The sequence below is a fragment of the Monosiga brevicollis genome, genomic scaffold (assembly GCF_000002865.3).
Source record: "Monosiga brevicollis MX1 MONBRscaffold_3 genomic scaffold, whole genome shotgun sequence".
Classification (NCBI taxonomy): Eukaryota; class Choanoflagellata; order Craspedida; family Salpingoecidae; genus Monosiga; species Monosiga brevicollis.
Genome location: NW_001865040.1, coordinates 1,249,871 through 1,276,680, shown reverse-complemented (window position 1 = coordinate 1,276,680; position 26,810 = coordinate 1,249,871). Strand labels below are relative to the sequence as shown.

The 26,810-nt window shown below is 54.9% G+C and overlaps 3 protein-coding genes across 3 annotated transcripts; 2 read left to right on the top strand and 1 right to left on the bottom strand.

Annotated features, from left to right (window-relative positions):
* Positions 1–7,198: 7,198 nt before the first annotated feature.
* MONBRDRAFT_5815 (uncharacterized protein) lies at positions 7,199–8,320 on the bottom strand (the record flags this gene model as incomplete). The annotated part of the gene is made up of 2 exons (XM_001743026.1): positions 7,199–7,318; positions 8,009–8,320. The coding sequence occupies 2 exons, from the start codon at positions 8,318–8,320 to the stop codon at positions 7,199–7,201; spliced, it is 432 nt and encodes a 143-aa protein (XP_001743078.1).
* Positions 8,321–9,490: 1,170 nt separating this feature from the next.
* MONBRDRAFT_22947 (uncharacterized protein) lies at positions 9,491–14,145 on the top strand (the record flags this gene model as incomplete). The annotated part of the gene is made up of 16 exons (XM_001743345.1): positions 9,491–10,136; positions 10,235–10,769; positions 10,853–11,033; positions 11,129–11,200; positions 11,315–11,395; positions 11,548–11,625; positions 11,703–11,829; positions 11,926–12,017; positions 12,156–12,260; positions 12,378–12,454; positions 12,568–12,626; positions 12,742–12,839; positions 12,940–13,045; positions 13,161–13,596; positions 13,730–13,862; positions 13,987–14,145. 16 exons carry the CDS (start codon positions 9,491–9,493, stop codon positions 14,143–14,145), a joined length of 2,985 nt encoding a protein of 994 aa, XP_001743397.1.
* A 1,844-nt stretch (positions 14,146–15,989) lies between these two features.
* MONBRDRAFT_22946 (uncharacterized protein) lies at positions 15,990–21,501 on the top strand (the record flags this gene model as incomplete). Its single annotated transcript, XM_001743344.1, has 20 exons — positions 15,990–16,130; positions 16,208–16,295; positions 16,399–16,462; positions 16,567–16,685; positions 16,815–16,927; positions 17,037–17,146; positions 17,231–17,278; positions 17,362–17,561; positions 17,656–17,741; positions 17,854–17,919; positions 18,032–18,160; positions 18,304–18,388; positions 18,552–18,632; positions 18,770–18,865; positions 18,969–19,087; positions 19,265–19,375; positions 19,450–19,513; positions 20,048–20,652; positions 20,768–20,912; positions 21,002–21,501. The coding sequence occupies 20 exons, from the start codon at positions 15,990–15,992 to the stop codon at positions 21,499–21,501; spliced, it is 2,970 nt and encodes a 989-aa protein (XP_001743396.1).
* Between the last annotated feature and the right edge of the window lie 5,309 nt (positions 21,502–26,810).

Sequence of the window (26,810 nt, the reverse complement as noted above, 5' to 3'; positions counted from 1 at the left end):
AACAGAGTGTGATACGGCAGCGGGGATTGATGTTTTCAAGAACAGGCGGCAGCGTGAATCCTACTTCGTATCGGTCGTCATCGTCGTCATCATCGTCATTGTCATCGTCATCGTCGTCGTCAGCAACTCCGTCATCGTTGCCGTTGTTGTTGGAAGCTCCATGACCGTCGTCCTCGTCGTTCTCCTGCATGTAGCTGACGTCGTTGGGATCTTCATCCATGGGGTCTTGATCATAGAGACTGTCGCGCGGCGTCAGATCAGTAGCGTGTAAACTTGAGGGTCCGGTGCCGTTGACAGCCATTTGACCGGCGTGCGAAACTGCCAGCGGGGGTGCGGAAAGCATGGGCCCTTGGTCGACTACACCCCCACCCAACGAGTGCAACTGGAGAGGCAGCCGCAATGCATGTGAACAGCACAGATGTGAGTCAAGCTGCGCGACGTGCGAGTGCGTGCGCGCGCGGCGCGCGCGCCTTGATGCGAGGAAATGCCCGCGGCACATCCCTCAACAAGGCGATACGACTCGTGACCATGGGCTTACGTGAGGAGAGGAGCCAGCTGTTGATTCATGGGCTACCGCTGAGTTTCCGGGCATACGGCGAGATGAACAGGCAGAGTACCCAGTGAGACTGTGCAAGCTTGCTGCTTGACACAAGGTGAAGCAGTCGGTTCTCATGTCATATTGAAACACTGGTGTCATGTCATCGGAGCTCACCTTGGAGCTCTGCAAAAAGTCCAGCGTCATCATCGCCATGAACTTCGCGGGGCGCCGCTCTGTATGGTGACAAGCATCGTTGGCGAAAGGGACAGAGTCAGAACGACGAGTAGACAAGGCGTTAGGATCGGATTGAGGTGCAAGTCACGAGCCAACACGGAGCGAGAGAACAAAAACAACTGCCGACTTGCTTAACGGCAGTGCCCGATGTTGGACAAGGCATGTTGGGTGAGAGACGCGTACCCGGGCAGAACGGAGGAGGGCGAGGCGGCGTTGTATCCCATGTCGCCGAGGGCGACGGTGGAATAGTCGCTCATGTCCGGGCTTTGCTACAGATCACCGCAAAAGATTTGGCAGCGTGGCGTGTGAGCTGTGAGCTGTGAACGTGCGCGCGAGTCGAAGCAGGCGAATGGATCAAGGTGGGTTGCAGCTTCCCCAACCCCGCTTCCTTTGCTTGTGCGTGGGCTGTGCATATGTACAGATGGGTGCGTGCATGCGTGCGTGTCGCGCTGTGCCGTGTCAATCATAACGGCGGAGCAGGGTCCCAAGCACCCTGAGCGTTTGTACGCACCTCAAAATTTGACCCGCAACGGTTTGGAGGGCAAGCCAGCAGAAGGGAGAGGGCGTTCTCAACCCCGCTCCCCCTTTTTCCAAAGGCACGAAGCGAGGAAGATGGCAGCAGCAATCAAACGTGTCCTTCACAGGAAGGGGGCCTCGCTCAGACCATGGCCATGGGGATCGGCCAGCACCCAGCGCACGCACACACGCACACACAAGTAGAAGTAGACCAACGACCCCTCCCAGGACACAGGAGCAGAACAAGAACAGGGGAGCAGAAGGAAAGAGCCCAAAAGCTGAAAGACAAAAGACCGTTGAACAACTCACTCTCTCAAACCTCTCTCAAACTCTCTCAAACTCTAAAAACCAATTCATCTCTCTTCTGCTCTCTCTTCTCTCTCTCTGCTCTCTCTTCTCTTCTCTTCTTTCTCTCTCTTCTCTCTCTCTCTCTAACGGATGACGCTACCATTTGACACCCAAACTGCAACCTCTCACGCAAAGAAACAATTTGTGACAGGTGGTAGCGGGGGCGAGCCAGACGATCAACCCTTTTGTCCCCTTTGCAAATCGCGCAGAGGGGGTGCTCGCTCGCGACCCTGATGACCAGGCTCGTGAAATTGTAATGGCCCGAGGCCAAACCCTTTGTGGGATGTTCTTATAGATTGGAGCATGCACCAACGCCCTTGGCCGGCCTAACGCGATGGTAAGTCAACCGAGGGTGTCAAAATAAACGTGCTAGGCCGGCCGGCCGTCGAAGCGACAATGCAAGCCCTGACTGACATAAACACCTTGTACCCTGCACGCAGGATACGCTTACATGCGGACAGAGACAGGGATGGGAAACACACACGTACAGACAAAACGGCCATCCCGGACTCAAGGGGGCGTCAGCGGAAGGCGGGAAACACGAAGTCTTTATTCAAAATACAAGCCATAAACGGTGGCCGTGGCAAACAACGAGCTGTTCTTGTAAGAGCCGGAGGAAAACGTATCCTTTTCCTGATCGAACAAGCACCGGCTCACCTGTCAAAACACAACCAGTCCCCATGACATCAGTTGGCCAGTCATCAGAAAATCGCGCAACAAGTCTTGGCTGTGCGCTGCCAATCCAATGCCGTATTCCCAGCAACAGGCACGGCACGGCATGGCAGCCAATAGTTTGGCGCTCCCCAACAGCCGTATGCACGAGAGACAGCAAGGCAAGAAGACCACATACCACATGAACGCCTTGCTCCGCAACCTGCCCAATAGTGACCACTGTAACGATCTTGTACCTGTTGAAATGAGGTGTCAGGGATCATTGATCAGCACGTGAGGGCAGAGCAAGGCAAAGCAAGATCCCGATCGTCGCAGATGTTTTCTCAAGCACATAAACACACGCGCTCGGTCGCGCCTACACACCTCGCGTAGTTGAGCGCCTTGACTCGGTTGTTGATGATTGTGGACAATGTCTTGGACATCTAGCACATGTTACATCCAACCCGTGAGGATGGTATGGCACAAGCAACCTAAACGCATACTATGGAAGCGCATCACATGTTTTCGGAGCGAGGTAGTCCACCAACCTGTCGACTTGACTGCATGTCATATTCCTCATCCTCGAGCTGGGCAGGCAGGACTTCGTTGATAATGTCCTCAACCGCCTTGGCACTAAACTTGATCTCTGGCTCAAGCTGGTAAGTGTTCTCCAAGGGAGTCACGGGCCGCTTGGGCATTTCCTACATTGCACGACGGACCATGCATGACCATGAGTACTTGCCAGCTCACCCACCAAGGCTGCTATCCCGCCAAAACCAGCCGCGGGCCATGACGTCTCTTTGAAGCCTGTTCGGCTCACGGCCGCCCTCGGCAACAACAAGGCAAGATAACGCAAGCCATACATGATCTGGGGCGTCCGTGTGCGAGGTTTGGCTGGTTGCCGCAATGTCGGGGCGGTTAAAATCAAACAAGGAGCTGCGTCGGCCATCATCGAGGCTCGCCTCGACGTCCAGGGTGGCCATGTCTGCTCTGTTCTCTCGGGCTTGTGCCGCGCAGCTCAGCGCTATCGAGCCAGTTCTGGTAATGCAGCCACAGACTGCTAGGCTACCACGCTCAGCTCAGCCTTCAGCCTGGCAATCGACACCGGAAGGCCCGGAAAAAAAACAGCTGGCCCGAACGTCAATGGACCTCGCAGGTTCCAAATCCCAGCGCTTCGACTTGATCGCTTTGTGGTGGCGTGTCAAGATCAATGCCCAAAAACCAATGCACGATGAAAACACCTGCCAAACATCGGTGACCAATGTAACGAAGCACAACACGATGCGCCCGGCGTGCCGCTCGCTATATCGTTGTGTCCGTCCACACAGGAGACTGATCAGCGAAGCGTTGAAACAGACAAGTGCGCGCGACTTGACGGCAGCTTCAAGACAGCGTAACTAAGCGGCGTTGTGTCTACAATCACCAGGATCTGAAAAACCACAGTACAATAATTCAAAACTATAAAATTGTCAGCATTGACTGGACGACATCTATAGCTGGTTTTCCACCCCAAATTCAATCTCTCTATGTCTTTCATGGGAGCATTTGCGCCTCATCCAAGTGCGTACGCCAAAAGTTGGCACAGGAAGCATGATAACGCCGAGCCCCCAATTCGATGATGGCGTCATTGCCACGAGGCCGGCCATCCACCCCAGTTCCTGAAGCGACCTCGAAACCAGTAAGGCAAATATTGCAAGCATCACCGGATCTCAACACCGCTTTCTCGGTGGGCAGCCCGCCGGGAAGCTGGACGGACAACGTGCGCAACGCGAGAGCGCAAGAAGGCAATGGCTCTGCTGGACTCTGGCCCAGTGCCATCTCCAAGCGAGCCAACAAGCGACCTTGAAATCGCGCCAGCTCATACACTCCTGGCCGTACACCCGCACATCCACGCCACACAACACGGAAGGTGAGCGGCACACCCAGAATTAGTCACCAAGTGAGGAAAGCGAGACACGTCAACTCACCGGAACGAAAAACCCGGGTCTGCGAGCTGTTCAAAAGAGCTTGGCGCTGTTCATCAACCAGTGTCTGCACCCAGTTACTGGCGCGTTGAAGCTCATGTACACAGCTAGTTAAAACGGACCAAGAGACGATCGCCGACCAGCAGTGAGACAGGGTTCCAAGGGCAATGAGACGACAACAGCAGCATACCTCTCATAAAGACGGCGCAAGCGCGCCAGCTCCTCTGATGTCTCACTGTTGTCACTCAAAGCCGCATACCTAGTTTGACCGACCCAAAACCCCCCATCCCCCGGAAATTCATCAAGTCGCATCAGAATACGCATATACAAAGGGACATTCCATGAACGTTCGCGAAACCAAGCATCAACCCAAAGGACAGACCGGTCAACAGGAGGCATGCTCGGACTGGGTGTGGCTGCATCTGAAAAGCTGGCAAAGTCACCAAAGTCGTTGGAGGGCTTCTCAACTGGTGGGGCAGCAGTGGTTGCTTCCGAGTTGAAGGTTGAAAAATCACCAAAGTCTACATTTGGCGATGCCCCAAGACCAAAGGCAGCCTGCTTTTCACGCTCTGGCACAGTCATTCTGCGCTCTGTGCTCGGCAAAGCTGTGGAAGTAGAGAATGAGCCGAAAAAATCTGATTCTTCAGCCTCGGAGGCAGGATTCTGGCCTGCACCATCACCAGTTGCGGGGCTGCCCGCAGGCGCCCGTACATCAAAGGGATCAGCGGTTGATGAGCCCAAAGATTGCCCGTCACCTCTCCCACTGGTGACTGCAGGCGCGCTTGAGGTTGAAAAGGCGCCAAAATCATCATTGTCCGGCATTTGAAACAGGCCAGACCCAGAACTGCCGAATCCAGCGTCGAAGGTCGATCCGGCGCCTGAGCTCACAGTGCCCCGCGCAGTATCCACTCCCGTCGAGTGTGGTGGGGCAGATATGCCGGGCTCGGGCCAAGCGGTGGGGGCACTCGAGGTAGAAAAGGTGCCAAAATCCTCTGCAGCTTCGATATTTGGAACATCTTGCCCACCACCTTGGCTATTATCTTGGGCGTTCTGTGCCGACGTTGCTGCGGGGCTCGTGATCACTGATTTGGAGGATGGAACTTCAGCTTCACTTCCCCAGGCTGGAAGGGGAACCGATGGTGCCTTGGGCACAAGTTCACGAAAGGCCGCGTATGGATCAGACTCATCTGCCTTGGCCGGCGCAGATTCAAAGGTGGCAAACGCACCAAAGTCCTCATTCGAGCTAAGCACGGCCGTCTTGGCTGGGTTCGTCGGCGGTGCTGAGACCTGGTCTGGCACGGGCACGCTTGAAGCAGAGAAGGCGGCAAAGGCGCCAAAATCATCTGACTCATCACGGGACACCAGATGAGATGTGAGGGCCCCTTTGGAATCAGGAGCGCCCAACTTCGGGGCTGTGACGGCGTTGGGTGCAGAGGAGGGCACTGTGGCAGACGCTGTGGAAGTGGGTGGGGCGGCTCGCAGGGACGAGAACGCGCCGAAATCATCATCGTCGGCAGTATCAGCGGCAGTCGTTTCCGTCTTGCGCTCATTGTCTCCTTGAGACGAGACATTCTGATATGCCGGCGATGGAGCGCCCAGAGTCGAGGCAATCGGTACTGGAGAGGCAAAGGTCCCAAAATCATCTACTGGCTGTTTGCTAGTGTTGTTTGTTTGTGCCGCCGCAATCGGCGAGTGGATGCGCAACTCCGCAAAGGCTGCGTACTTGTCGGCTTCGGACGTGTCCACGCCAGTCGACGCAGCCAGACTGGGTGTGGTCGAAAACTCACCAAAATCATCGTCGGGTGTAACTGTGGAAGCAGGCGGGTGGGGATCACTCACGACGCCCGGTGCATTAGGGACGGTGTCAGACTTTGAAGCAGTCGGGACTGCGAAATCCCCAAAGTCTCCAAAATCATCACCAGCGTGGCCCTTTGTGTTTGTCACCTTGCTTTCCAAGGGGCCTTGAGACAAGAGCTCGCCTGCCACGATACTGCCCAGCTGCTGTTGTTGTTGTTGTTGTGGTTGGTGGTGGTGGTGGTGGTGCTGTGGTTGTTGGTGTTGTGGTTGTTGTTGGTGTTGTTGGTGTTGTTGGTGTTGTGGCGTTGATTGTTGTGGTGCTTGTTGCGGTGGCTGCTGAGGTGACTGCTGCTGCTGCTGCTGCTGCTGCTGCTGCTGCTGCTGCGCCGTGGCTGCAAGCGTTAGCATATTTTGAGCCATGGCCCGCGAGACCCACGCCAGGTTCTGAGGGTTGCATTGCTGCCAGATGCTGGCAAGCGTCTCCTGCAAAAATAGTTGCCGCGACCGACTGTTGTGTGAAAAAAATTTGCTGAACAATAGCATCTCGCTCAGGGGATAGCGTCGTGCCTCGTGTAGGCATGAAGCAGGTCAGACAGGGTTGTGAATACTCTGAACAGACCTGGGGAAGCTGGCTCCGTTGTAAAAGTGGTACCAGCTCCATGCCACTGTAACCCATGCCTTCTTGAAAAGCGACTTGTTCGAGGGGATCAGAACTTATCTAATGTCGCCCAAGAGACGTTTGGAGACGGACAAGCCACAACCAAATAAGCACACCAACACGAAGGACATGCGCTTCGAGTGCGGGCAAAAGGAAGCTGGACGAGCAAAGAGCGGTGCACCCACCCTAGATGCTGCACTGGTAGTAGGCGGGATGGCAGGTGACGTGTCGCTGCTGATGGAGAACTGCCGAGTGCGTAAAGCAGCACTCGAAAGCTCATGAGCAGAAGAGGGACCCGGTGACCCCGGTTGGACTCGCACGGCGTCAATGAGGTATTCCGGCTGTGTCAACGCAGCATGATAGGGGGGTGGTGTCACGCTTGAGGCGGGAGCAGTCGGTGCACGTTGTGGCATGCCTGCTTTTTTGTTGGGCACAGCGGTTGGTTGTGATGTAACTGCAGGGACCATCTGGCCTTGAAAGTCACCAAAATCGTCATGACCATCCGTAACCTGGGTTGTCGCCGCGCTTGACGGATGAGGCGGTGAAACAGTTGTCATCGATGACGGTGCAGCCCCAGCAGTGGATGCTGCTGTGGTTGAGGCCGAATTGGGGCTGTGAGTGGGTTCACCAAAGACTGAGCTCTCGGCACGCAAAGCTTCGAGGGCTGAGTAATCGCGCAGGGCACCACGAGGTGGTTCGGGTTGTGCGGGTGCGGTGGCTGCGGCAAAGGATCCAAAATCATCCGCCTCGGCATTCACATGTGATGCTGGCTGGGGGGCAGGCACAGATCCAGCTTTTGAGGATGTCTTTGACGTCTGAAACATGGCAGGACGCACAAGCATACGCAAGCACACACATGCACACACACGCACACAAAGCAGAGGATGGTGAGACGAGACCGTTGTGCAATCATGATCCGTCCATGAATGGTTTATGCATGGACGAAGCTAGAACGAGGTGGCGTTCAGCCATGTTGTCCGTTGGACGTCGGGCGAGTGCAAACGCTCACCGTTCCCAAACCCAGATCGAAAGTGTTAAGGTCAAAGGCCCCCGCTGCACCACCACCTTGGCGCTACCAAAGCGAGGCGCCAAGCAGAGACATGAGCATTTAACAAGCCACCATGACGGCCAGAGGATCAGGGGCGACCCACCACACGCTCAAGCTTCCGCTTTTGTTCTTCCAGACGGCGCTTGCGCTCAGACTCTGCCGTCCGTGGGGACCCCTATTCGTGCAGATCAGGACAAAATTCAGCATGCCGGGGACATTCTTTGGACAGAAAACAGACCTGTGCTGGCCCGCACCGGAGACATGTTTGCCAAGTTTCCGGCATGGCCAGCCGCAAATGCCTGCGCTGGCTGTGGGGCTGATCGACCTTGAGTCGATCCTGCGCCCATACCATATGCCATCTGAGGCGGCTGCTGCATCCCATTCGCCTGTGCTGGGTGAGCGGTCGTATGCATTGGCTGCATCATCATCGGCTGCATCGGCTGCCCTTGCTGCATCTGCTGCATCTGCTGCTGCATCTGCTGCATCTGCTGCATTTGCTGCATCTGCTGCATTTGCTGCATCTGCTGCATCTGCTGCATCTGCTGGGGCGTCCATCCTTGTGCCATGATGCCCCTTGGCAGCAAAGTGTCTCTCCTCAACTTCGCAGTGGCACACCAAGTACAATCGCCGCTGCAGTTGCCAGTCAAGCTCCGCTCGCTCAGTTCAAACTTAGTAGAACACGAATGCAGTGAGAACCTCTTAAATAATTACCCCAGCTCTCCTCAACAGGTGTTCCAAACACTTCGTGGTAATTGTCAGCACTGCGGACCCAAACGCACGCATCCAAACGCTTTGCGCAGCAACGGGGAGCGATGCGCCGTGATGCTGACCTGGCCGTGCCAGCTTCCTGCAAAACTGGGCACGAATAACCGCAACACTTCTGTTCACTCACCGACGCGGTGTGAGGCCCCAGTCAGACCCACAGCCTCGACCTTTACAATGACAGGACGTGATGGTCGTGCTGGGTACCATGAACGGTCTCCCGTCACTGGCCAGTGTAGCAGCGAGGGGGTGCCATCCCCCACATCGTGTCCTCTTCGCAGGCGCTTCCTCCCCTTGTTATGCATCCACAACCGCCGCAGGGCACAGGAGTAGCTTCCACCCCAGAAAAGTCATGAGGTGAATGTGACAGGTACCACGTCACAACCACGGCTTGAGCTTTCTGCGCCCATGCCACACCTCAGTTCCACCCTCTTCCCTCGAGCGGAAGAGCGCAGAGCCCGACCCCCTGCACGGTGTGTCTGCCCCGCCTCCGTTCGCTCAATGTCTACAGCCCCGCCTGTTTGATATAAAGCCGACCGACTGTCCGTCTGCGGCTTGCACTCCTGAACATCACAGCTCTTGGCGTAGCGCTCTGCTTCTTGCCCAGGCGCTTGCTCCCGCTCGTTCCTATTCCTCACAGCCTCTGACGGTCGCTCACCCGCATCTATACCACAGCAAAACGGCGTCCCTCTTTATCGACCTCAGCACATAGGTGACCCTTGATAAAAAAAAACACCTCGGAAAGTCTCGTGCTGTCCCAGAACTGTGGAGACTGAACAGCTACACAGTTGTAGTCCCTGTCCAGGCTCGCACTTGACCTCAAAGAGTGCCCAGAGGCATTTACCCCAGCCCTTTTGTGACTTTGAAGCTTGGTGGTGTGTCCCGTGGCTTTTTTGCCTGTTCTTCTGGGTGCCTAAAAACGCTGAGCAGCACCTGAACGCCTTGGTTTGGGAAAATATGCACCAAATCTGACCATGGCCGACCCCAAGGACGCAGGCTCTTCGCGAGCTACTCCAACACACCGAACTCCAACCCCGACGGCAAAGAAAAAGTCGCCACCCACAGTCAATGTCTACGGGCTCGCCAGTCGACGGGGCCGTGGTGCAAGACTCCCACCAGCCAAGCGGCCCTCCGCCAGTGGTAGCGCGGTGGCGCGCGGCGGCCTTGTGGGTCACGGTCATTCAACGGCCGCCTCACACGCCCAGCATCATAATAGCTCCAGCAGCTCGGGCTCAGGCTCGGGATCGGGCTCAGGATCAGGCTCAGGCTCGGGATCAGGCTCGGGCTCAGGCTCAGGCTCGGGCATGACAAACACGAGCTCTAGGGCTGCGTCCAGCTCGGCCGTGGCTCCAACGTCCTATTCGGGCCCAAGTGCCAGCACCTACGGAAGTTCATTAGGCTTAACGTCGGCCTCTGCAATACTTTCAGCTTCTCATCCCAACAGTGATAGCGCAACCGCGGCCCTTTCACTAAACCAGCCCTACGAGGCACGGCAGCTGACCCAGCACCGTCATCACTACGATTCCAGACACGCTCACCCCCCTCAATCCGTGCCGCGCCACACCATGAGTCAACTGGCTAACATGGCTCCCTCCACCTCAGCCGCGCATCACAGCCAAGGTAGCAAAGCTGCCGTGCATGAATTCTGACATGGCATCAGCTCAACTTGTTCTCCAAGCGTCCTTGCTTACCCAAACCCCTGATACTTGCAATTCTAGGCTATGCGTCACCAGATCTCCGGCGGCTCCAGCCTGCACAAACTTTAAAGCCCACGGCGCATTCATACGGCTATGTGCCTGCGCACACAAGTTCGCGCCACTCTACTGGTCACTTCGCGCCAGGGCCGTCCTACGAGACAACTCACAGCGCCGCATCAGCCCCACACTACAGTTCGCTGCCTGAACCGGCTGCTCGGGCTCATGTTTATGACGCCCAGCCTCGAGGCTATGATGCCCGCCCTCGCTTTGGCATGATTCGGGCCTCAGATGGGGCCTATCTGCATGGCAAGGACTCGGGTTTTAGTGACTTGGACAACCCATCGGGTGGTGTCACTGTCGTTCAGCCAGTAGAGCGATTGATACACGCCAACACGCCCGTGCACCCTCACCAACATACCCCAAAGGACAGTCACGCGCCGCACATCCGCTCAATCTCCCCGCTGCCGCCCAGTACCAGCTCCGAAAGTCAGCGTAGCCCCTCGCCCTCTCCCAAGAAGCGTGGTTCCGTCACAAAAGCACCTGACATCGTGGCTTGGTAAGTGCAGCACCTAGTGTCTACACGCTCGTTGTTCTCGAATGCTTGGTCTCTGATTTCCGCCCCCCCCCCTCTTTCCCCAGGATTCATGAGCACTATGAGCTCAAGGAAGCCGCTTGCGTCTTGCGCTCAAGCTTGTACGAGAACTACGTCAAGTTCTGCGAGCTCACCAGCCAGGAACCCACCAATGCTGCCAACTTTGGCAAGATCATCCGTCAACAGTTCCCGCAACTCAAAACGCGTCGCCTGGGCACGCGTGGCCAGGTGTGCTCCCCAAAACAACCCGCTTACCAATGATTTTTACAACTTTTCAGATGTTGCACCTCATTTTGATCTCTCCCGCCCGGTCAACAACCTAGTCCAAGTACCACTACTACGGGTTGCGGCTCAAGCCCACGTCAACCTACAATGAGACCACTGCTGCACCGCGAGTACGTACACCTTTGCACGAGAAGCATATTATGACCTATTCAGCTTGAACTCCCATGGTCGAGCACATGGAACTGACATGCGCTTTGCATCTGCTCTCCTACCCATCGCTTTAGAAGACCAAGGAGCCTGCCTTTATGCCACTGTTTCCCACCGTGGACTTTCAGCTGCTGCCTGCCGGCACTTCGTCCGATCATGTTTGTACATGCTCGGTGTACATTGTAGAGGCGGCGGGCACTGTCAATACTTGGACCCGACGCACACTCACAGCGCCACTTTAGATACACATTTATGCCCCGCCTACTACACCTCACTAGTTTTCCCCTCATTCTTCGATAACACATAATAGGTGGCTCTCTTGTTCGGGGAGATGCGCAAAACCTACGAACAGATTTTGACAGCCGCTGTCGAAGGCTCATACCAAAACGTACGAAGCACCTCTGTTTGCTTTCTGCCCACGACTATGCTGAAGGCACCTCTCATCTCCTGCACATTCGCGAGCAGGTTCACGAGCTATACACAGAGTTCTGGGCCCGTTTACCAAGTCAGCTTCAGTACCTCTTCAGTCTGGGCCATGTGGTCGATTGCATTTGTGCTTGCGACAATACACTCTACACCACCATTCTTTCAGGTTTGTGGACCAAGCTATGCAAGGACATGTGGCGCTTGCCCGACCACTCACGTACTGTTATCGACCTGACATTGTTGGCTGGTGGGACCCATGTAGAAGTCATATCAAATATCCTGACGCCGCTCAGTAGCGACGACATTCGTCATCTGCGCTTCCTAGCCAGTCATTGGATTTCTTGGGTGGAGCAGGTGCGCGCGCACACGCACACACACGCACACACACACACACACACACACACACACACACACACACACACACACACACACATTCCTGCCACCTCGATGACATGATTGCTGTCGCCGTCTCATGCTCCTTCTGCATTTCAGAGTGCGGCCTACATGTCTCGTGCTGCTTTATCCAAGCGTGTAGAGACCGCTCGTGTATTTGTCAAGGCCATTGAGCGACAGACGTCACTGAACCATGTCGCCCAGGTGCGTTGACTGCAAAGCTAGGGAAATGCTGGCAACTGAACGCCTTTGGCGTGGCTGCTATCAGTGGCGTATCGTGACCAGAAAATTGTCCCATTGCTCAACCCTATTGCGTTGCAGGCGGCCATCACCGTCTTCAACACCGACACAATCACCGACCAAATGCGCACCGATTGGAGTCGCCTTGACTTTGAAGCGTACGTCTGAGAGCAGAAACATGCCTGTGATACCGTCACTTTGATACGTGTGTGCGCATTCCCCCTCTCTTCCGATTGGACTGACCTTGAGATGTGCTTCTCGATCGGTCCAGTATTGACATGCAAGTCTCCATGTGTTTGACACGTTCCATCATGCACAACATTCACCGAGGTAAGCCAGGCCCGAGCCAGTTGCCCATAGATGGCGTGCGTGTCCCATCAAGGCTGCTTGTTGCGTTTGTCGTCATGACCTTTTTTTAACACGGCTGGGGCCTGTTCAACTTTAGCCCGGGATGTGTTTGCCGAGATGCTGTGGCGGCGCACCCCACTAGAGAGCTATATCCAATGGTTCTCCAAGCTTTTGGAAAACTGCGTCGGGGTCAAGGTACGGTTGGCTCTTGCATGTTTGCCACGGTGCAGCAAGTGTGAAAGGGGGAAAAGTGATTGCCGCGTTCATCATTGCTGGCTATGGCGACGTTGAATAGAACGGTGATTTATATCAAACCCGCGCCAAGCGGTTCATCATGATCTTCAATTACTATACCAGCCTCTTGACGCGTGACCTACGCCGTCGAAATGCTTCCAGCTTTAGTACGTGATGTGACAGAATGTACCAGAGCCGAGCGTTCAATAAGCCTGAGCTGTGACTCACAGGGTTTTGCGTGTATCGCTTCTTGTTTGGGGGTCAATCGGTGAATCATGACAGGCTCCTTCCACTTGGTACAGTTGGTATTTGGCGAATACCTGACCTTTCTAGTGGAGCGACGTTTGGCCAGTGATCATGCTGTCTTTCTTCGGCAACGCATCACCAAGGCCCCAGACGCGGGGCCTGCCGGAACACTACCTTCTGCAGCAACCAAGGTGGCAGGTCAAGGCTCAGCTACCGCACACTTTCAATCAGACTGGCGATACTCCGATCAAGCAACACATGGGTTGAGTGCCTTCATGCGGCCCACGGAGTCTGCGAGTGGAGCAGCCACCAGCCAAGCGTCATCGGATGTGGCGAAAAATCCTTCTTTGGCGGCCTTGTTGACACCATCCTTGCTATCGCTCAACTCGTCCGAGTTCATGTTCCCGGACTTTGAGCACGACTTTGTGCCGCGCGTCACGACAGCCCCTTCAACGCAGGCTCGCTATGACATGTGAGTGGAACCTAAATTGGTGGCAAGATGCAAAGTAGAACGGGCAAAGAGAAGATAGTTTGCAACCGCTCACAATGGACCTCTGTCACGCCATGTTTTGACAACGTTGTTCTCCAACCGGTCATTTATGTAGGGGTCGACCAGGGGACTTCAACTATGGTTCTGGCTCTGGGGTTGACCCGCTGGGTGGCATATTGGACCATTTGCACTCGGACACCATGTCCAATAGCTCGGCCCTGCCCAACCTCGACTTTGCTCTCTCCGATGTAGGTCTTGCTGTTTCGTCGTGAATGCCCGCTGTACATAAGAGAACGCAAGCGAAAATACCTTGCTTGCCCTGTTGGCCCATCGTCAGATCCCCTCACTGTTTTGCACACGTTTGCCTTTTAGATGCTCAAAGAGGCTGAGCCCATTCTCACCGAGCACTCGCACACCCTTGAAGCCGCCTTCACGCAAGCCGGGGCCGACGAATCGAGCCTTCTGTCCCTTCCTTCGCTACTGGTGCACGACGCGCCCGTCACCACTTCAACGGTTGCCCATTCGTCCTGAACATCTTGAGGGTTTAATGTTTTTTTTGTTTGGTATTTGCGAGTAAATTATTCGTTTAACATTTCAAGCCGCCTTCCCATAATCTTCATGCAGACCGCCCGGAACGGTCCACTATCGTTCTCGTGCTCGCTTTACAGAGGAGATGAGACTCAGAATCCAAAGTTGCAATCGATATCCAGGGTCTTGGCGCGCATCATTTAGCCAATGTGCAGAAACTGAGTGAGGACAGGTAGCACCACCACGGAACACCACAACGCGAAGAAGAAGAGGTGGACACTGCTGAGCTGGCCTTGCCGTTGAATCATCAAGCCTCCAACAAAAGGAAACCCGACAAAGGCTTGAAACTGTCCACCCGCACCCGCATCTGGAGCGGTCGCGTTGAGATTGTCAGCTAGCCCAGTAGCTGGGCGTCCTGGCGAGAAGAAGCTTTGAAACAAGTCGCTCAGCGACTGCGCAAAATGTGGAGGCGGCTCGCGATGTTGTTGAGGGCGCGGCGGTGTGTTTTTCCTTACAAGGGCGAAACACAAGTGTCAGGTCGCATATCGGGCTGCAGGCCAGAGCCAAAACGTGGACGTAGCCATTCGTGAAATTGAAAGCGGATAATGTGCTTCGGATTGGCGTACCGAGGATCTCGATCACAGCCATCGACGAATATAGGAATGACTTTGTCCGCCTGTGTGCCTGATTTGCACACTGGGCAGGTAGGCGAACGCTGCAGCCACTTGAAATTGGAATGCCATCCACAAGTAGGAACGGGGGAGTAAGACATCTTCGAGTGGCGCCTCATGCGATTCAGCCAGGCCCAGTTGGCTTACCTCGTACAGACAAGGCCAACTAAGCAAAGTACCAAGTGAGTTGAGACAGTATCAAGCGGTGAGAAGGAAAGAACTCAGCACGCATGCACTTCGCTAGAAGGTTCCTTCTTTGCTCGCATGAAGTTTGGAGCCGACCACGCACCAATAGAGATGTCCGCAGGGCGTCACAACGGGGTCGCCCACGGCATCAAGGCAGATGCGGCAGCTGAAACGCTCTGACAGATCGTGATCCACAAGTCAGCAGCCGGTTGACGCAGCCTTGCTGCTTGTAGCAGACCCCATGGGGTAGTCACAGCGAGCACACTCACCGTCACACAAGCTAGACGTTCCTGTCGTAGCCGCTGTGCTCTTTGACGGCTCAGAAGCTGAGGCATCATAGCCCGTGCGCATGCGTTGCAGCGCTGCAGCTTGCTCGACACTCAGTTGAGCCATGCTACCCTCAGCCTCAATCGAAGCAAGGCAACTCCCTCCTCAGGCTGCTCACCTCGCCCCAAAGTCGCGACACCAGGTCGCCCTCCTTCCTTTGCTAAAAGCTAACGGCTGTGCACCCGACAGCCCTGGCCTCCCTACCCTCCTGCCCCCACCACTATCTCGTAGTGCCCCTCTTCCCCCTCGCTGCCTCGCCCCTGTTCCACTACCCCGTTGACTGTCCTCAAGCTACCAAGATCGCTGCCATCCAACCGTCCACAAAAATACATGACAGCCATCGTCCCAGCGTCATCGGCCCAGCGTCATTCTTGTCTTGACAAGTTTTGATGATTTTTTTTTTCTTGGAGGTAGGTATCATTAAGATCATTGAGATCGGACGAGGGCTGCATGGATGTACCTCCTGATCGGTGCCCAACTGGAGGAAGAAGCCGGTGGTGCCAAGCAGGCTAGGTGTAGACAAGAGGGGGGAAAGGCTTCTACTCTCTCTATTTTCACTGCTTTTGATGCTGGTGGACTGACCAACCACTCTGCACCGCCAATGTGGGACGACACGTGCAGCGGAGAGGGGCCATAGAGATCAGGATGGCCAACACGTCCGAAATGGCCATGGTAGGCTTGGCCATGGCAGTATTTGCTGCCATGGGCCTTGGCGCACCGCTCGATAACTTGGAAGTAGCATCCACGATCGTGCCAGCTGCACGGCACCTGCGCGCTGCCCCTTATGCCGACTGGGCGCACCATGTACGTTGGGCAAGTTATACTGCTAACTAGCTACTGCTCAAGTCATCTCACCGCCCTCGATGTAACTCATCAATCAGCATTGGGTCTGGCTGGATCATGGAGGCAATGGCCAGGCTGACTGCTTGGAGCTGGCGCACGACTACATCTCCCACAATATCACAATCGGTAGGCTTGGCAGGCACCCGGCTCAACATGGGTGGCGCCTGAAAGAAAAAAAGAAAAAAAGCACCCCCTCCTCAAAGCATGTGCGGGACCGAACAATGTGCAGGGGCCATGGACATTGACTCGACCTGGGAGCAGGGCTTTAACAACTTTATCCCTGACACAAACAAGTATGTGGCAATCACCTGGCCTGGCGCGCCGCCACTGCCATCGCTCGCTCTCGAACCGACTCTGGTTCCTTACACGTTGCGCCTGCATCTTTGCTCACACTCAGATTTCCCAACATGACCGACATGATCGAACAACTGCATGCATTGGACCTGCGTGTCATCTTTTGGATCACCAGCATGGTCGATACTGACTCCCCCAATTACGCCGACGGCGAAAAGCATGGTACGCCGCTCTCACTGTCCTCCCACCCCGCCTGGACTGAGGTTCCTCGTGGTATTTGGGAAGCGACGCGCTTAAATTCATCCCTGGCCTTGTGCACCGCAACGTTTGCTCAACTGACCTTACTCTCAGGCTACTATCTCCGAAATATCCTGAACGAGACTGGCAAGATGAAGTGGTGGCACGGTACAGGTAGTTTGGTCGACTACACGAACCCCGACGCTGTGGCATGGTGGCATGACCAGGTTGGCTTTGGGTGGACGATGGCTCGCGCACCAACTCATCCACCCACGTCCATGGTAATATCTACCTTCTACAGCTAAGCTGGCCGATTGACCCCTCCTTTTTGCGTAGATGGACAACATGCTCGACATGAACATTGATGGGTGGAAGTGCGATGGCACGGACCCCTACATCGTCGAGTTGATTGAGCCACAAGGCGCTCAAGGCCCTGTTACCTGGCAGTACGTGCCCATGCCCGTGCCGCGATACCGCTGGCCTCGGCTCGCTCTTCTTACTGTACCGCTGCTCTCGGTTGTGGCCCATAGCGAGTACTCGCATATGTACTACGGCGATTTCTTCAACTACACGCGCGAGTACGAAAGTCTTGGCCGTTATCTCAGAGCTTGCAATGATGATCATGCTCACCACACGACCATTGGTGCACGTTTGAGCACAGGAAGCTTGGCAACGATCGCCTCGTCATGTCCCGTCCCGTCGACGCCTATGGGTCGTTTTTCGTCGAGTTTTCTCCGAAATATGTCATGGCCTCGGGCTGGGTAGGCGACCAGGATGACACGTTTGACGGTCTGACGCAGGCGCTCAAGCGTTATCTGCAGTCCGCCTGGCGTGACTATGCCAACTTTGGCAGTGACATCGGTTTGTTGAACCAAGCCAACCCTCGTCTGTATCCTACTCAAGATCGTACATGAAGACTCGTCCTTATGGCGCCGAAAATGCCGACCCCATTCAGGTGGATATCGCACGCCCCAGAAGCCTCGCCAGTCTGAACTTTTTCTTCGCTGGGCTCAACTGGGTGCATTCAGCCCGCTCATGGAGGTACGTGGCCCTTGACGTCACAACCAATGCCGTGCCAGACTGGGTTTGCTGCACGCACTTGTGCATGTTGACATCACCATCCCATCTCTGTGTCTGCTTTTGTTTGGGCTAGAATGGCGGTGGTGGCGAGCATCGCCCTTGGATGTTTGATGCCAACGGCTCAACTTTTGTCACCGACGTACGTCTCACTTCGTGCGGCGCGGTCCTACTTTGCGTGGCTCATCGCTGGCTTGCTCCTGGCAAATTTACCGATTGAGCCGCTCATCCACATCGCGTCCTCGTGGCATTAGACTTATCGCAACTACGTGGACACCCACTACTCGTTGGTGTCTTATCTGCTCTCAATCGGCTCGGCGGCCCTTGAGAATGGAACTAGTGTTCTGCACCCGATGGCACCGTATGACAGCCTCATCGACAAGGTGAGACAGCCGACCGGTTGTGGGCGAGCTGCAGATCAAAGCATCTGTGCCTTGGCAATGGGTGTCATTGACTCGAGCTTCTTCGTCCTGCTCCGTTTATGGCCTCTCAGTCGCCTTCTGCTTTGCCGGGCATATGGCGTTAGATCATCGACGACTTCAATCCGCCGACCTATGCCTACCTGTTGGGCGACCGCATCTTCGTGAACCCGATCAATGAGGCGGGCGATGGTGCGTCTTGCTGCTGTTGGGGCTGATTTGATGAACACACTCCGTTTGCCTTGACCATCGTTGAGCGCAAGCTTGGTCGCGGTCTACGATGCATTCAAAGGTCGCACGTGCTTCGTGGCCCCTGCTCAATCGACACTGCTTCTTTCATGGGCGATGAGAATAGGCCAAAGCACCCGAGTCACGTTCACGTTGCCTAACGATAGCAGCTGGGTGAGCTTCGTCAACGCCTCAGACCGTTATTCACGTACGTAGACCATAGCCGCCAATGCATCCGGGTGCTGCTGCTCGCCTCTGGAGCGCATCTGCGCCATCACTGGGCCCTATCCTCTAACGCTGTTGTGGGACTGGTGTTCTCATGCTTTGTGGTGCTCGGATGCGCAGCGGGCGCGCAAGTGACGAAGAACTTTAGCCTCGCTGAGTTCCCCGTGTACCAACGTGCCGGCTACATTGTGCCACGCAACGCCCCACGCGAAACCAGTGCGTTTTTTTTTGCTTTCATCGACGCCCTGCCCCCACGCTCAAGCGTGAACCCTTCTCTGTCGAGTGATCTTCATTGTTTTCACTTGGTGGCACCTTGTAGGTCGGATCACGCTGAGTGTAGCCGTGGATCCCTCCGTACGAAGCGACATGTTTGCCCTGCGCACTTCAGAGAGCGCCCCGCATCAAGGACATGGCTGTGAAGTGACTTACACCTGGAAGGTGGGTGGTCAACCTTGCTCACGCGCCGCGACTTCTCGGCTGAGAATGGCTCACCGTAGCCTCTTCCTGTTGTTTCATTCTCCCCCTGTGGTTTGGGCTGGATGGGCCTTGGTGCGAACTCGTGATATGATGTGTCGTTGTTATCCTCGTGGCTGTCCCCGTTGGGATATGATGTAGGATGACTTCACCATGGAGCTTACCGTCTCCCAGCATCAGACTTTGTCATTCGAATGGGCTCTGACCCTGGCCGATCGCCCTGTCGCTGTCACAGCTCATGACGGCTCTGCGGTGCGCTCTTTGCCCCGATGCCAGCCTGATTCGAAGCTCTTGCGCCCCTCTCACCTTAATGTTCGGGTTCCTAGGCTGATTTTGACTATGATGAACTCTCACATGTGGTTCGCGTACCCGTGGGCGTCCCCACGCTTGGTGCGCGACATCGCGTACACTTTTAATGGTTGTGGTTGCGACCAATTCCGCCGCTTCCAGCTGTCTTTCTGGCTGATGCACACCAATTGATGATTTTGAAAGCGATCTTTTCAATTTGTTCTCCTTCCTTGACGTGATCATCACCCTCCTCAAGCCTGCCGTCCAAACGCACCCCTGCCCCTCTTGCTTCAAATTCTGTAACACTTGCCAGTCCATCTCAAGACCACTCGCCCATCGATGCAACAGTTGTCAAAAGGAACGCCATTTTAATTGTCAGAAAAATACCGCTTGCTTGGTGATGCACGACAAGACGATACGTGGTTGAGGCGTCGGGCATTGTGCCCTCCTTGCCTCCCACCAACCTCGGTGGTGGCTGGCCTTGGCGTTTTGCATCGCTGAGCTTTTATGATTGTGAGTGTGTGTCTGTGTCTGTATATGTGTCTGTGGATGGGTGTGTGCATGCATGTGCACAGATATGCACAGTGTCTTCGGTTGGTCTTGACCTCGCACCCGATCCTGTGTCGCTCTCCACAGCCATATCCCAACCGCGCGGGCGCTTGAAGTTCAGCAGGCGTCTAGAGGACCTGAACAACATCGAAGCAATGGCAGCTGAGCCCCGGGCCTCCAGTTGGAGTGCACAGGAAGACGACTTGGCAGATTTTGAGTCCGGTGCATCCTCGGCACAACAAGACGAGATGCTTGACGATGGACGCACCCGGTCGGCTCCGGCGGTCACGGCGGCAGAAGCCGGTGCAGACGAACCGCTCCCCGAGCTTCAACGAGGACGATCTCGCCCGTTTCTACCCTCTGAGCGCTCCGCAAACAGTGATGCCGTACCGCCTTCGGATTTTGGAGACGTCAACGATGAGGAGGATGACGAGACCAACACTGTCATTGGTGGTGGATCAGAAGCCGAGCTTGAGCTGGGAAGCTGGCCCTCACTTACCCGTGAGGCAACACTTCAACTACCTCAGAACGAAGAAGTCGAAGCTTGGCAACCAACTGCATTTTTGGACAGTCGCAGCACCGAGGAGTGGCTGACCGCTGCGCCACCTCAAGCTCTGGCCTATCGCATCGTGGCCCTTGAGCAGGCCCTAAGTCGGCAGCGCCTCAAGGATGCTTCGGGCTATCGTACGCCGGTACGGCAGTTCTGCTTTTTGTCCCCAGCACCATTTGTGTTGACCTTTTGTACACTTGCCCGTCTTTGGTTGCCCACTGACACCCTGACTGACGCTCACATCTTGCAACTGGCAGCGCCAACCCCGAGCTTCCTCCATCATCTCCTTCCGCGATCAAGCGTCCTCCACCACCAGGTCCCTCCGGAGCCGCAAAACAGAAATTCCAAACGAATATCTGTGCTCCATCACCTATGACATTATGGTGGATCCTGTTGTTGCAGGTATGCTTGCTGCGCCCACACCTCCGCATGGCCGCTTGGCCCCCGCTGTATCTCATCTGACTTGGTGACCGATCCATCGCTGTTCACAGCGGATGGCTTTAGCTACGAGCGCGAGAGCATTGCCCGCTGGTTTGAGGAGCATACTACCTCGCCCATGACGGGAAAGGAGCTGCCCTCACGCATTCTATTGCCCAACCATGCACTTCGAATTGTCATCAGGGATTTTTGCGAGCAAAAGGGAGTGCAGCTCGCCGATCTCCCGGTGCAGCAAGAACTCTCTGCCAGCGATGTGCAACGCCACCTGGCCAGCACAGTGCGCCCGGCCTTCTCCTCCACCGGCGAGCGCTCGGCCTTTGGTCCGATTGGATATGCTCGTGAAGATACCAGTAGCATCAACCAATTTCTTCTCGCTCAGTACCAGCAACAGCTGCAAACCGAGAGTCATCTACTCGGTGTTCCTTCACAAGATAGTGAGCTCGGCTACAACCGGCTGTCCGCACAGGCGGGTGCACGTGCACCGACGTCCGGACGCACCGGTGCAGCTGATGCGGAGCGACGTACCTCTACCAGTGTCTGCCGAATGATGTGATTCTACTCACAACCATAACAACCATTGAATTGAAGTGTGTGACTCGAAATTGCATGTTCTGTGCCGGGCATTGCGCGTTGTCTTTGGTGCGCGATTGGAAGGTCAGATTCCGAAAGAGTAGACGTACTTGCAGTAATTGCATGCATCCGAATGTTAATTGAAGCTCGAATAGTGCAGTTGCTCGTGGCTGACAAGAACCTTCCTACTTTTAATTTTAAATATTGAGCGCCCCCTGTTCGAAAACAGAAGGAAGGGATGCCACGGGCTCTCACTCAACCTCGACGACGGTGTGACCTGCTGTCGGTCAATCGGTCTTTGAGGATCATCATCAGGTAGATCAATATGAATTGGATTTCTCGAAACATTACTAAATATCGTGCGATTGAGCAGACGAACATCTTCATCTCAGCTTTTTCTTCTTTTCCTGACTTCCTTGACACTTGAAATTGACGAGGTCATCAACCGGCGAAAGGACACAAATCATAACACGTGACAGCATCACCACACAAACGTCGGTCTAGTTGGCAATGCCGTTCTCCTTCTCCGTACCAGCAGCACCACACTTCGATTCCTGGAGCAAAGGGCAAACGAAAGAAAGGAACGAGAGAGAAAGAGTTAGGAAAAAGAAAAAAAACTAAAAGTCGAGCAAAATACCCCAAAAATACCAAAAATTTCACAGCTCGAGCCAACCTCCAACTCATCTTCCCCGACACGTCTATCTACACGTATCACGCTGTACAAACCTTCTGCAGGCGGGCATAGTCAGCTTGCAACTTGGCAAAGTCTCGTTGGAGTTGGTTGTATTGCTCCTTCATTTGTGCGGTGTACTGAATCTTTTGCTTGGGGTTGGAGTGGCCCAAAAGCTCGTCTCGCTCGCGACGAGCATCCTGAACCTGACGGTCCAGATCCTTCTTGTCCTTCTCCAACAGTCGAATGTCGGAGCGAGCCGTGGACAGCTTCTTTTTGGTTTCTGTGTAGCGTCGACGATACTCCTCCTTTTCTGCCTTGAGTCCGGCACTCGTCTTCATGTGATCCTCGATTGCCTCGGAGATGAGCGTGGCGTGATCTGCCACTTTGCGAAAGTTCTGCTCGTGGGGGTATGGCAGAACCACAACAAGTCAGCCTGACAACACCTCGAACAATGGTGCCCTGAACACTCTCAAGCGCCACGTCCCTTGCCACCTGCTTCGCCGCACGCCCAGACACCCACAATCGAAGACTGACCTTGATCTGTTCGTTTAGCTGTTCAATCTCCGAGGCCTTGGAGTCACCAGCAGCACGCGCCTCTGTGAGTTGACGCTGCAAACGCTCAACCTCGCTCGTCAAAGCCTGGCGATCGTCATTCGCGGCCAACAACTCCTTTTGCTGCTGTGTCGCCTCCTCGCGAGCCTGGGCCAGCTGGTCCTTGAGATCAGACACCTCCTTCTTCAATGGTGCCACCTCCTTGTACAAGCTCACACGGATTTCATCACTTCGCGTCAGATGCTGCACGACCTTGTCCTGTAGCAAAGCATTCCATCAGTAGCAGGCAAGTGTGAGACGAGCAGTGCAGAGTGGCGGACAAGGCAATAGCAAAAGCATCGGCCATGGCGTACGTTCTGCTGTGCAAGTTCGCGCAGCTTCTCGCTCTTGGCGTTCAGCTCCTCTCGCAACGACTGCACCGCGTCACTCGTGCCATCGGCCGCCTTCAGCTGTTCTCGCAGAGCACCGACCTCCTATTAAAGCCAACTCCCACTTGCATGAGCACTACACCGAATGTACGTCACCAAACGCCCACAACTACGCGGGCATTGGTGGACAGGTTTCAAGGCAGCTGCAAATTTAGCCAAACGCACCTCTTGCGTTTTCTCAAAGTCTTGTTGTGTCACCTCCAATTTGCATTGAAGAGCGTCTTTAGCAGCCAGGGCATCAGCTAGCTGCTGCTTGACGTTGGTTAATTCTTCACGCACAGCCTGGCAACAAAAATCGCGACCCATGAATCCTCCACTTGATGCCAAGCGCCACAACGGCACCTTGCGCCGTGGGCGACCAAGCGACGGAACCCACAAGCCAAGCAAACATACCGTAACGTTTGCTTGCAACGTATCACGTTGCGACTCAAATTCTTTGACCTGTGCAGTAGCGGTTGTCAGTTCGTCCAACAAAGCCTCTTGCTTGGCTTCATGGCTCGAAGAATCGGCATCCATAGTTACTTGCAAGCGCGAGAGCTCAGACTAGGAGCAGGTGGCCGTGTTCAAAACGGTTGGAGTATCAAGTGAGAGCATCACAGAATGCTCGAGAAAAGAAAGAACATTGGCTCATCTGCAAGGGTCTGCGCCAACCTGCAAGTGCGACAACTGCGCATCCTTGGCGTCCAGCTTCTGCTCATGCTCATGCAAAGCCGCTTGGGTGGTTTCCAGAGTAGCTTGGAGCTCTGTATAGCTTTCATTCTTCACCTGTGTGGTGCAAGCCATGAACGCGACGATCAGAAACGCGCATGGTCACACTTTGCTTTGAGACACCATTTTGTTTTCTCAAAATAACGCTGGTTCAAAGCAAACGCGCCTTCGTTCCCGTACCTGAAGCTTGGCTTGCACGTCCTGATACTTGGAGGTCAGGTCCGCAACGAGAGCAGCGTTATCCTGGCTTTTTGCTTGATATGTAGCATGGGCTTGTTGAAGCTCATCTTGAGCTGCTGCAAGGCGATCAGCAAGACGCTCGCTCTCCTTGCGTTGCTCACGCAGTTCCTGTTGCAGTTCCTCTTCGAGGGTGGCGAGGCGCTGCAGCTCGGCAGCAGCGCCTTCATCTTGAGCAGCTTGCTCTCGAAGCTTGTTTGCATTTTTGATCTCTTCCGCAAGTCGTTCCTCCAATGTACTGACGGCCTCACGCGCTTGTCGTAGCTCGTTCGCTGTGGAACTCAGCGACTATATACGTTGCAGCCGGGCAAGCGCGTCAGCATCGGGTTGCGCGTAAGAACAAGCAACATGCAATCGTTTTGTTGCAATCATAGAGCTCATGGTAAGTGTCGTCCTGCATCAAACCTACCGCTTGCAAGTTGTCGTAGCGGTTCTGCAAAAACTTCTTCTCCTCATCCAACACCGTGTTCTCATCCTGTACAGACAATGCCAAGGTGTTCAGTTTAATGAGGCCACGTTGAGCAATAATCCCACTCGTGAGTACAAGCAAAGATTATGACAGCGTAAACAAGTTTCAATGTAGCAGACAAACGTCCTTCGCCAGCGATGAGGGGCACACACCGTGAGCTCAAGCACTCGCTCCTCCTTGGATTCCAAATCCGTTTCAAGCGCCTCGATGCGAGAATTGGCACTGCTCAAAGTATGCTCCATTTTCATGGCACTGGCGCGCAAACCCTTGAGTTGCTCCTCATGCGTCTAAAGAAATCGGGTGCAATGGACCCACCGCAGTGAAACAGACGTGTTGCTCGGGGTTCGGGGCAACCGGTGCACCACTCATTGCCCCTCCGAAATTTATTTTTGAAAAATTTAAAATATACAGGAGTATAAAACAACTTACGTCTTGAAGAAGCGATTCACGAGCCTGAGCGGTCTCCAAGTCACGTTCCGCTGTCTCGACTCGCGTTGTCAGGGTGTCTACTTCCTCTACTTTGGCTTGCAAACTAAGATCCGAAAAAAGAAGGAAAGCAGTGTGTGCGGTGAACATGCTGGACAGGGTGCGCGTGTTGGAACAGGTTCAAGGGAACAAGCTACTTACGCAACTTGATGGGCCGCCAAGGCGTCGGTCAGCTGCCGGTCTTTCTCGTCCAATAGGGCCTTTGAAAGTTTTGGCAGAGACGATGGATTAGCGCGGTTGCAGGTGGCACGCCCATCTCGCGAGCATCCTCCTGTCATACCTGGAGCGAGGTGCAGCGGGCCTTGATGGTTTCATATTCATCGCGGTGGGTACGCACTGTCGAACCGAGCGTCTTGTTCTGAAATTTGCCCCACCAGCCCGGTATGGCAGAGTGAGCAGATGCCTGCTGCATCGCAGGATCAACAGATGGGGTCGGTTTCAATCTCCAACAACAAACCTTGGCCATGAGATCGCTGTTGGCCTCGCGCAGCGATTGAAGCTCCTGGTTCATGGCGCCGAGCTTTTGGGCAAAATCTTGCACCGAGCTCTCTCCCTGTGCGAGTGGCCGGCGGGGGTTGAGAAAGTGTGTTTTCGAGCACTCAAACGAGCATGATCATGGATACATCATTGCACAAGCAGGAGCATAGGCGCACCGAAGTGGCACTGAGCCCTGCGTTGAGGCCATCAAGTTGGACGTCTTGAATACGATTCGTCAAGAGGCTAAGCTGTTCTTGGAGCACCTCCATATTGTCAGCCATTTCGTCGCGATCACGGCGAGCCGTGTCACGTTGGGCTAGCAATTCAGCCTTAGCCGTGGCAAACTCGTCTTCACGCTGCAAGAGGAGACATCATTGATGCTAGCATGAGTGTTGCACCATCAACCCAAGCGTGCCAGCACACAAAATGGTGTTACTGTGATTTGCATTACATACCGTCAAGCTGAGACGCTTTTGCTCCTCCAGCGCTTCTTCAAGCTTCTTGATGCGCTGCTCGAGTTCACCGCGCACCTTGGAAAGCTCAATATCAGCGGCCATGGTGCCTCGCGCTCGTGGGGATTGACCAGCGCCACGAGCCGGTGAATCAGCGGGGTTGCGTGTGGGGGTGCGTGGAACCCCACCACGATTTTCGCGAACCAACATGTCTTTGAGAACGTGTTCGAGTTGCGCCACCTGCGTTTTGAGCTTAACGACCTGCGCGTGATCCTCTTTGATAGGGTAAGTGGCCTGCAAGCGCTCTAGCTCACCCAAAAGCTCTTGATAATGAGTGAGCTTTTGAATGACTTGGGTCTCGTGCCACCACGAGTTGTTCTGCACGGAGGTAGCAATCAGCTCCGAGAGTTTGCTGACGTCAGAGGCCAGGGCTTCGGCATCACCGCCCCGGGCATGTTGCTTGGCAGCAGCGGCCATCTTAAGCTGCATAGTGAGGCCGCGAACCTTCTTCTCCAACACTTCTCGCTGCTTGGCCTCTGACTCGAGGCGGCGTGTGAGAGTCACCTTCTCACGCTCAGCTTCTTGATGGTTTTCCAGTGCATTGGCGGCCACAACAGCAAGAGGCTCGTTGGCGCCCGCTGGCAACATCACAGCAATCCCATCACCTTCTAGCGATCGCGGGCCAGCACAAGGTGGCGAGGAGCCGAAAAAAAAAAACACGTCAAGCACTGTGAGTCATGGCTTCGGTTCCAAGTATGATGGATATCAAAGATGACTTTGTGTGTGCATGAAAAGCGGGAGGGAAAGGTA